At 47.7% G+C, this 10,526-nt stretch overlaps 1 protein-coding gene and 1 long non-coding RNA gene across 3 annotated transcripts; both read right to left on the bottom strand.

Moving 5' to 3' along the window:
- Window positions 1–6,178: 6,178 nt before the first annotated feature.
- On the bottom strand, window positions 6,179–8,049 carry LOC121667367 (zinc finger protein 226-like). The gene is made up of 2 exons (XM_042033940.1): window positions 6,712–8,049; window positions 6,179–6,495 (listed from the first exon to the last, which is right to left on the bottom strand). Exon 1 carries the CDS (start codon window positions 7,945–7,947, stop codon window positions 6,781–6,783), a length of 1,167 nt encoding a protein of 388 aa, XP_041889874.1. The 5' UTR covers window positions 7,948–8,049; the 3' UTR covers window positions 6,179–6,495; window positions 6,712–6,780.
- A 683-nt stretch (window positions 8,050–8,732) lies between these two features.
- On the bottom strand, window positions 8,733–10,293 carry LOC121667368. Of its 2 annotated transcripts, none has more exons than XR_006017041.1 (3): window positions 9,938–10,293; window positions 8,987–9,094; window positions 8,733–8,856 (listed from the first exon to the last, which is right to left on the bottom strand). It is a non-coding gene; the product is annotated as an uncharacterized LOC121667368 (long non-coding RNA). The 2 variants fall into 2 exon arrangements; XR_006017042.1 differs by lacking the exon at window positions 9,938–10,293 and adding an exon at window positions 9,261–9,319.
- Between the last annotated feature and the right edge of the window lie 233 nt (window positions 10,294–10,526).

Genomic DNA, 10,526 nt, shown 5'->3' with positions numbered 1-10,526 from the left:
GATGCGGGGACACCAAGTCCTCGTGACTTGTGGCACAAGGTGGTTTGTTTGATGCAAGACCTCATTGTTTTGCGTCCAGTTCCCCTCCTAGAGAGCTGCCCTGGTGCAGACATCATTCTGTAGGATCTCTGGAGGAAGGAGTGCTTGCCTGCCATTGCAAATGGGAGCGCCTCAGCCATCAGCAGAAACAGCCACGAGATCTGAGAGCTGGCAGAGCCCCAGCACTTCTGTAATTCGTAACATCTGCACTGTGTTTCCTGATTGTTCTGTAAGATCAGGAAAAGAGTTAACAGAGTGCAGGAAAAAAAAATCCATGCTTTCAAATAAACGTTGTAGCCATTAGAAGAAGGAGAAAGGAGATCAGATCTAAGCATGAATCAATGTGAGCAAAGACAAACCTAGCTCCATTAAGAAACAGCTACCCAGGTGCCCTGCTCCTCATGCCTGACATCCCCTCCTGCTCTAAAATCCAGGTCCCTGCAGCAATGGCCCTGGGAGTGGAGGTGCCTCAGAGGCCTCCTTGCCTTGTGCCTGAAGAGTCTCAAATGCACACAAATGAAAGCCCAGAGCCTCCTGTTCTGCCAGCCAGATGAGCACTGCAAAACACAAAATCCACACAAACACAGAGCACACGGGAGGAGGGAATTACAGAGTAATTTAAAAAAATATTTGCACTCCTCACTCTCCTCTCCAGAGAGCCCTTTTCCAAGGCAGAGGTGCACTGAGTGCTTCTCCAGCAATCAGCTGCTTTCTGAGCCCAGGAACTGTTGGCAAAAATGGCTTCTTTCAGGTACCTGAAAGCTGAGGCAATTAAAAGAGAATTAAACTGACATTTCTAAGTTGCAGTGCAAGAGGGATGTGCAGTGGTGAAATAATTAAGAGCTAGTGCTGGAAAAATACAGTTTTCACCTGTCTGCTGCAAAGAATAAAAGGGCAAGAAGCATTTTTGGCTCCCCCCCCCCCTGGGGGGGGGTCTTGGGGATTAGTTGCTAGTTATTGCTGCATCCCCAAATGCCAGAACCCAGGGGTTTTCCAAATGAGAAGAGAGAGATTTAGTGCTTGGTACCTGGTTTATCCAGCCTCACTTGCTGACAAACAACATTTTTCCAGCAAGATTTCCCTGCTCACGTGATTCTCATGAAGGGCCCAGATTTTTCTGGTTAATAGCACTTGCTTGAAAGGTCTTTCCAGGCACCTGCTTCCAGTTTGGGAAGGAGCAGAGGGAGGGCTTTGGTGGCTCAGACCTTTACAAGGACACTGCTGCCAGCACTACCCCCTGCACTTTGGGAGGATGTCCCACATTGCTTGGATGTTGCTTCTGCATTTCTTACTCTGCCCTTCACAGTGGTAAAAACCTGCTGAAGAGCTGAGCCCTGGTCTCAGACCACCTGGCCATGCAGTGCTATTGAAGGCATGTGAATATATCTATAGCTGATAATAGAGAAATGTGCTTCTAATAAATGTCCTTGTATTGTTATAGTACTGTAGCTGCCAAGGATGGGGAAACCCAGCTGTACTTTTCACTCTTGCAGTGATTACTGTGTGATCATTACAAGCTGGATGCTGTGTCACAGTCTGCAGAGAAGGAAATAACGTAGGTAAACTCAGGGATATTATTTGCGTTTACATGAACTCCTCGTCCTGGAGCTATTTTAAAGCTGCTGTTACATCTCAATTGAATAAATTGGAAATAAATACTCTCTCTAACTACCTATATATGCCATGAGCAGTGTAAAAGACTGAAAACCACCTCCAGTCCTCTGGATTTGGTGCCAGCCGAGGCAGTGTGGTATCAGTGCTCTGATTTTCCCACAGTTCTCCAACACAGCCGTGCTTCCTGGCAAGGTCAGCTTCCATCCAGCAGATGTATGTCCATGCCAGCAGAAATACTTCCACAGGCATGCACTGAACCATGTTGCAGAGCACAGACTCTCCTCAATTCTAAAGTCAAGGTCTGCTCTTCTCAGGCTCCTGGGGAAATAGTCAGCAGACAAACTTCTACAGGCATGTTTGTCTTCTTTTTAAACAAGGAATAAGGATGATCAGAGGGATGGAGCAGCTCTTCTATGAGGAAAGGCTGAGAGCTGGGCTTGTTCAACCTGGAGAAGGCTCTGTGGAGACCTCATTGTGGCCTTTCTGTACCTGAGAATGATGGGGACAAACTTTTTACCAGGGCCTGTTGAAATAGCACAAGGGGTAATGGTTTTAAACTCAAGGAGGGTTGGTTTAGATTAGCTGTAAGGAAGAAGTTTTTTACAATGAGGGTGGTGAAACACTGGCACAGGTTGCCCAGAGAGGATGCTTCATTCCTGGAAACATCCAAGGCCAGAACACACAGAAGTCACTGAGCCATTCCCTAAGAAGCCCTTGCAGCCAATGGGACGTGTGCTGGAAGCTTGAAGAGAAACAGAACAAGTCACTACTCCTGCTTTCAGGTGTAAAGCACTCGAGCAACTATTCAGATGGATCCCTTAATGAGAAAAGGAATTGATGGCTCTGATGATTTCTTCAAGCAGTTAAACAAGAAAGCCATTACATGAACTTTTTGAGCACATTACTTTGAGCACACCCTCCTCTGGAAAACAACATTCCCACAGAACAGGAGTGGTTCAGCAGCACATCCTACAAGGAATTTACAAGTGGGCTGCACTCTGGTGCAGAGACCTGTATTAGCTGGTTCACAGGCTTGCTCACATTCAGGGCCTGCTCTTTGAAGATGGCTTTAATCTTGCACAGGCCCACAATTTTACTCCTCAAAGCATCAGACACAGCTGAAAACACCCAGATAAAGACATTGTTCTCCTATTTCTAGAAGGTTATCCTAGTAAAATGCTATTCACCTGCTGTTCTGTTGGTGAGGTATCTGTTGGTGAGAGCTCAGCCCCTGCTCAGCTTCAGCCTGGAAGCAGGAAAGTGCACTGGGAGCTCCTTGTGCCAACAGAAACTTTACAAGATCAGAGGCAGATGAAGCCTCACTTTAAATAAAATCTGCCTCCTCCAGAGATTTCAATGCCCTTAGCTGGGGTTAATTGGCAAATGATGGATTGCTTGGTGCTCCCTGTTTACATGGGCAATTCCTGCTTCAGACTTCTCCATGCTAGGAGAAGGCGAACAGTGTAAGAGGAGGAGGATGGCATGCAGGGGGACACAGATTGTACAGCAGCAGCTTTTCCTCTGTTCAAGGTGCTGTATCCACACTCCTCAAGCATGGACATATTTACCATCAACACCTTTGGTAGCAAAAGTTAGCAAATTTACCATCAATACCTTTGTTAACAAAGTAAGAGAACAGTACCGTAGCTGCCTGGGACTGGGTGGTGAGTCTGGTGAGGACAGCTCAGGGAGGGCCTGGAATCTGCAGAGCTGAAGCTATTCTACCTTCCTAGTCTTGAGACAACTTTCCTGTGATGGAAATGAGTTGGGCAGAAGCAATGTAGGGAGGCAACAGGACAATTAGCAAAAAAGCAAAGGGTATTTCTGTGTTCCACTCTGGATGCTGAAAAGCCTGAAGCAGAGAAATTTTCCAGCTTTCTGCCAGCATCCTGTGAAAGTCTTGCTTTCCTCATGCAGGCTAGCTGAAAACAGTGAAGAGGTTTTTGTAAACCAATTCTTTCTCTCGCACCTGCAGTCTTGTTATGGTACTGACTGAAGGAAATATTTTGCAATGGGTGTTGCAGGGTTTAGCCAATCATTCTAGGAGGTGGATGGTCAGAGGACCAATAACCTTATGCCATTCTAGCAAACCAAGTTATACAAACAAGTCTGTAAATTAATAAATGATTCCATTTCTCCTGGACCCAAACTCGATGTCATTTTTTCTTGCCGTCCCTGGTACAACGGCGACATTCCACTGTACACAAATACTATCCAGTGATCAAATCAGGATGCTCAGCCTAGCTCAGGGTTCCAGCCCTCTGCTCATGTCTAAGGGCTTCCTGTAATGAGGGCTCTGTGAACACAGTGCCAAAGGAATTGTTTCTTCCATGGTGTCCACAGATCCAAATGAGCTAACAGATACTCTGGCCACTTTGGACAAAGTAAAGCTACTTCTGCTGAAAGCAGACCCTTCAAACCCTCCATAATGCTGCAGAGCATGTCTTTTTGCCCCATGTCAGCTACGTGTCATGACTGACTATGTCTGCTTTAGGCTATCACCCACTCACATGGACACTGCGAGAGGGTCAGGATCTGAGAGAGACTTCCAAACCTTTATGTGAAAAATGTAAAGTGCACAAGATCCACTTTAACCCAGTGGATCTCTGGGTTAAATTATGCTCCACAAGGTTTCCTGTACCTTGCACAGGAGTTAGTGGAAGTTTCTTTGAGGAGAGTTCTACACCCTTTTCCCAGAAACCATCACACATTTTAATTACTCCTTTCACACATCCAAGCACTTTATATGCAAGTCAACCTTCCAGGCAAGTGTCTTTATTATAACCTTTTCTTTAAGCTGGTACTTTTCATTTCACCAACCATTTACTCTTCCCATGTAACAGACCTTTGTTCAAAATACTTCCACCGTTATGCCAGCGGTACAAATTCCACTGACTGCTAGCACCAAAAAGCAGAATAACTGGATGTTCCCAATTACCTTAACTACCTAAGCAGAACTGTCACACCACATAAAGGTGGGCATAGTGGTGGTTTAATTGGATATTAAACCTCCCTACAGCAGGAGCATCCCATACCCAAAGGAAAAGCAGGATGATGAACAGGGGAGACTGCAACTGATAACTTCAAAATGGGATTAGGAAATGACTGTGGAAACTTAATGTGTGATAGCCTCTGGAACAGCTTTGTCACCTCACTGTCTGCCCTCTCTCCAGGTCACCTCAGATGGTGCTGAACACCACGGTCCCCACAGAACATCACTGGCGACCTCCCTCTGCAGATCACTCACCCACAGGCAGCCAGGATTCTTTTCATGCAAAGATCTTTCCTCTCTGAGAGTCTGCGCAGCCTTCAGATAAGACTGAGCTGTTGCTAAAGGGCCCCATCAAAGGCCCTTTGCCAACCTAAAACCAAACTGGAGCTTCCTCCAGAGGGGAGTTTGGAGAAGTGTCACTCAGGGCCCAGCCATCCCAGCATTACAAACACACACAGACCACAGAACACCTCCCTCAGAAGCATGATGCAGATCAGTTCCCCCATCTAGAGATTTCCTTGAAGAATGAAATAGAAGTGATCCATTAGTGACACCAATTAGTCTCCCATTTATAATCAAGTTAAAGTTTTGCTGTGGACAGTGGCTCACCTTGTGGACAGTGGCTCACCTTGATCTGAGTCCAAGGACCTGACACCAAACATGACAGGACCCACTGTCTGACACCTGCTCAGCTGCTGCACAGGTGGAAGATGCTGAGCTGCCAACATTAGGTTTTACTCTATGAAATATGGAAACAAATGGCACAATCTGTACTTTATATTAAATAACCTGGTGATAAATGCAAAGGTACATTACCCTGGAGCTTTACCTTCGCTCTGTTGCACAACTTTCCACTGAAAAGGCAGAAAGACCTAGAAAGAAATTAATGAAATTATGGCAGCTGGTAGGGAAAAAGGAAGCAAAGCCTTCTGACACGGAAAAGAAATTCAGGCTGCAACTTCAGGACAAACTGGATGCTTCTACCACAGTGGTTAACAGCAGATTTAAAGCCATTATTAAGTTTCAAAGTTAAAGCCCCCCTGCTGACACTGAGGCTTTACACACCTTTTGGAAGTTATAGCCTTGGAGGATTTGTCAGCACCTGCCCAAGTCTGCCAGGCTAATTTCTAAGGAAGTTTTTCTTCACTAACCATTTGAATCTAAATCAAAGTGAAGAGTCTAACAGACACTTCGGGCACACCACAGTACATGGTTTTGTTATGGGAAGCTTCCCTGTGTGTGAAAACATTTAAATCCATAAGATTCCTATGCAATGAGTAGCAAAGGTGGCTTAAATTTGGTCTTCTGCTCTTTGAATTTTGTGTCCTCAAGCATTTCCTTCCACAATACTCAGCTGGATAGATTTAGTGTGCATGGTTCCATCAGAGACACAAACATATTTGAACCCCATCACCCCAAGAGTTTGCACCACCATAGCCAAAATAAAGCTTTCCCCATTATTAACAGACATTCAACCCATCACACAAAGGTGCGTAAGATATTGGTACTCCCTCAGATAGAAACATTCTGAAATACAGCTGGTAACTGTTGTGTTTATTAAGGAACTGGTTTGTAAGTGGGATTTGGTTTGGTTTTTTTTAAAAACCAACATGATACTCCCCCTTTCAAATAAAAAGAAATGTAACAGAAAGAAGAACTCAGCAAAATACAAGGAAAGAAGGGATAGAGGGACAACTCTGGACTGTTCCAACTTAGCAAATTAACAGATCTCCAAACTCAGTGTCAAAGAGCCATCACACGCAAGAGGGCAGGGCCAATTCATCCAGTGAATTCTCATGGCCTGTGATTGCACATCCCTGCACAAAGCTTGAGCTGATGCATCACCAATCCTGCAAACAGAGACAGCGCAAGCACATGTGAGTGATTTCAGTCTCCTCAAGCCTCCCATTTCATTACTCAGGGGTAATTAGGTTATTTTTTCATACAAAGCAGTTTAAAGCCAGGCAGCGCAATCCCTCCCAGTACAAGTTCCAGAGCTCTCTGTGATGCAGCATTCCCTGTCAGCCACTGCTGGGCAGTGGGTCTGGACTGGGCAGAGCACATACCATGGGGTGCTTTTCCAGCTCAACTGAGCAGACCTTGTTCAGGTACAAAGCAACCACAGAGACCACAAATTAAGGTTTGTCCAACTTGTGTGTGCGCTCATGCCTCCGTAGGGTCCCTGACTCGGTGAAGGAATGCCCACAGAAATTACAGGAGTAGGGCTTCTCTCCGGTGTGGATGCGGTGATGGCGCTGGAGCGATGCCAGCCGGGTGAAGGTTCCCCCACACTCCTCACAATAGAAGGGCCGTGCCCCAGAGTGAGTCTGCTGGTGTCTCTTGAGCCTGAGCAGCTGCACAAATGCCATGCCACACTCCTGACACTTGTAGGGCTTGTCCTCCCGGTGGATCACCTTGTGCTTGGACAGCAGGTTGGGCTTATCAAAACCTTTGCCGCATGTTGGGCAGGTGTAAGGTTTGAAGTTGTCTTCCTGAGACTTTGGGTTTTCAGGACAAGGCTGATCTGGGTACTCAGCGTTGTGCTGGCTACGATGCACCACTGACCAGGGGTTCCTGGCCACGCCATTCCCCAGGATCACCATGGAGCGCTCGATCTTGTGCACATTGCGCAGGTGCCTCCAGACGTCAGCTGTGCGGATGAAGCCCTTGTCACACTCCGGGCACTTGTGCGGCCTCTCGCTGGAATGGATGAGCTTGTGCATGCGCAGGTTGGCTGCGCGGGAGAACGCTTTGGCACAGATGGGACAGTGGTAGGAGTTTTCCAGCAGGTGAGCTCGCCTGTGCTCCTGCAGCTCGCTCACACTGTGGAAAGAGGAGCCACACTTCTTGCATCGATAGGGCAGAGCTTCCTCGGGGACAGGCTCCAGGTCCTCACCAAACACATCCCCAAGAGCAGTGCTTTTGTTGTCCTCACAAAGTTTCGCTATCATCCATGGTTTCCTGGGGCGTTCAGAGGAACAGCGATCTAAATCCTTATCTTCACTCTGCAGGTGGAAGTTGGTGCTGGAGAGGGCAAACTCCCTAGCTGGACTCTCACCTTGTTTCTGGCTGTAAGTGTCACAGGTTTCTTTGTCTCCACACTGCAGCTCTGCAGTAAGCTCCTGCTTTCCTGCGGGTTCAGCAGAGCTTCCAGTAGGACTGCACAAGTAATTCATGTCCACCTCCTTCTGCAGGCTACAGGTGTGGCCCACCTGCTTCGTGGCCTTTCTGGGATAATTTGAATGCTTCCCACCTGTGTCGCAAATGTTATTCTCAGAGTCCCAGTCCATGCTCACGTCCATCCTCTGAGGCAAACACTGTGTTCATCTGCAGCTCATCATCACCCAGAGCTTTGTGTCCTTCACGGTAAGTCCATCTCATTCTCAGCTCTCCTGATAGTCCTCCCTGGGAAAATAAAACACCTGTTTCATCAGTGATTCTTCTGATATCATAAATTTAGAACAGTGAAGGTATTTTTCTGATTCAAAGAATGGAACATTAGTTAAGCAGTAGGAGAAACAGAATCATCTGTTATTAGATATGTAGAAAATATACATTCAGCACACAAAACCTAGACAGACTACATTTAATGAAGTTTAATCCTCTGTGATCAGCCAGCCTTCACTACCAAATATAAAGTGATAATTTCCGTTTTAAATTCACCCGAAGATGAGAATCCCAGAATGGTTTGGGGTGGAAGGGATCTTAAAGACCATCTTGTTCCAACCCCTTGCCATGGGCAGGACACCTTCCACTAGACCAAGTTGCTCCAAGCCCCATCCAACTTCCAGGGATGGAGCAGCGACAGCTTCTCTGGTCAATCTGTGCCAGGGCCTTCTCACCTTCACAGTAAAGAATTTCTTCCTAATAACTAATCTAAATCTCTCCTCTTTTAGTTTAAAAATATTCCCCCTTGTCCTATCACTATCTATGTAAATATTGCTCTCCTTTTCTGTAAAATCCCTTCAATTACCGGAAGGTGGGATAAGACATCTCTGAATATAAGCATACATATAAACGAACACATATATGTAAAAACAAACATTTCTGTATTTCCACATGTACATAAATGTAAAACTTGCCTATTTAGTTTCAGGAGGCTTACAAAGTGCAGTTATCAAGGCAGTACAGCAATGTGCATTAAGTGAAAGCTCTTATTCACATCCCAGAAAGGCCAGCTCCATCAGCCACACAAGCCACGCTTTCTTCTGCTGGAGACATGGAAAACAATTTGGATTAGTCCTCATTAGTCACTGCCTGGAACAGCGTGGCTCAACACACCCTCAACTCCAGCCATTCCCAACAATTTAGTAAGGAGCTGGTAACAGGCGTATTCCTCACCTCCAGCCCTCTAACTGAGCTGCCGATGCCTTTGGGGTGGGAAAACTTTCCAAGGGATGCTGGCGCTGCTTGGCTTAAGAGAACTCCATGACCACGGCTGCCCATTTCCTGCAGCAGGGGGATGTTGAAATTACCGAGTGGGATGAAAAATAATAATAACAATAAATACATACATATACACGTATATATATTTTTAAAAGAGGAGATATTTATTTGTTCCAGGCAGCATGAGCCCCCAACTTTTCCCCGCTCCGGCGCCCGTTCCCCGCCCTACCTGGGCGCTGCGGGTCCCGGCGCAGCCCCGCGCATCCCCCGCGCCGGCGCGGAGCCCGCGGGAGCGGCACCGGCGCAGTGGCGGCTCGGCCGAGCTGGGGCTGCCGGCAGCGGGGCGGGACCGGACACCGCGTCCCCTCCCCGGCCACCGCTCCCCGCCCGAGTCCGCGCCCCGTTCCGATCCCGCAGCCCGGCCCTTCCCACCGCCCCGGCTCGGCGAACCCCGGTGCTCCAGGAGCCTGTTCATGGAGTCACGGAATGGTGTGGGTTGAAAGGAACCTCGAACGTCGTCTCGTTCCAGCCCCCTGCCGTGGGCAAGGACACCTTCCTCTAGACCAGGTTGCTCCGAGCCCCATCCAGCCTGGCCGTGGACACCTCCACGGATGGGGCAGCCACAGCTTCTCTGGACACCCTCTGCCAGGGCCTCACCACCCTCACAAGGAAAAAAATTCTCCCACTATCTAATCTAAACCTACTCTCCTTCAATTTGAACTCATTCTCCTTTGTCCTGCCACTTCACACCCTTGTAAATAGTCTTGTCCCATCTTTCTTGTAGGCTGCCTTCAGGTACTGGAAGGCCACAACTAGGTCACCCCAGAGCCTTGCCTTCTCCAAATTGAACAATCCCAGTTCTCTTGGCCTTGCCTTACAGCAGAGGTGGTCCATCCCTCTGATTACCTTGGTGCCCTCCTCTGGACTCGCCCCAACAGGTCAGTGCCCTTTCTGTCCCCTCAGCTCCAGCTCACAGCAATTCATGGAGTATCCCTGTGCCCCCCACAACTGTGGGGGGCAATAACTGTGCATCCATCTTCCTGCAGGAGTGTGGCAGGGATTGATTCATTTTCAGGCTCTGCCTTGTTGGAAGAAACAAGCTCTGCCCCTGTAAGGAGGGATCAATCCACCTCCCAGAATTCTGTGTCCCACTTCCTACTTCAATGAGTCTTCACACCCAAAAGGGCATTCAGCATCTTAAGTGATGCCTCACCAGGGCCTTTCACAGTGGCACCAGTTCCTAGAGAAGTCCTTTGCCCAGCACATCCAAGGATCCCACCTGCCTTCGCCGAAGCCACAGTAGGATCATGGTCCACAGTTGAAACCACTCTCCATCATCTGTGTAATCTCACAGAGATTGCTCCTGCTTTAAACCCAGCACTGGGAAGCTTTGCACTGCCTTTTCCTAGCAAAACTCCTCCAGCTTTGGGAAATGGGCTCCACAATTAGCAGCAAATACAGAACTGAAATGACAAATGAACAAGAGCGTACATTG

The sequence above is a fragment of the Corvus kubaryi genome, unplaced genomic scaffold (genome assembly GCF_017639235.1).
Source record: "Corvus kubaryi isolate FWS band 111438036 unplaced genomic scaffold, C.kubaryi_AGA036_p1.0 37361, whole genome shotgun sequence".
Taxonomy (NCBI): domain Eukaryota; kingdom Metazoa; phylum Chordata; class Aves; order Passeriformes; family Corvidae; genus Corvus; species Corvus kubaryi.
Note: the sequence above shows the minus strand (reverse complement) of the source record. Positions and strands in the feature narration are given on the sequence as shown.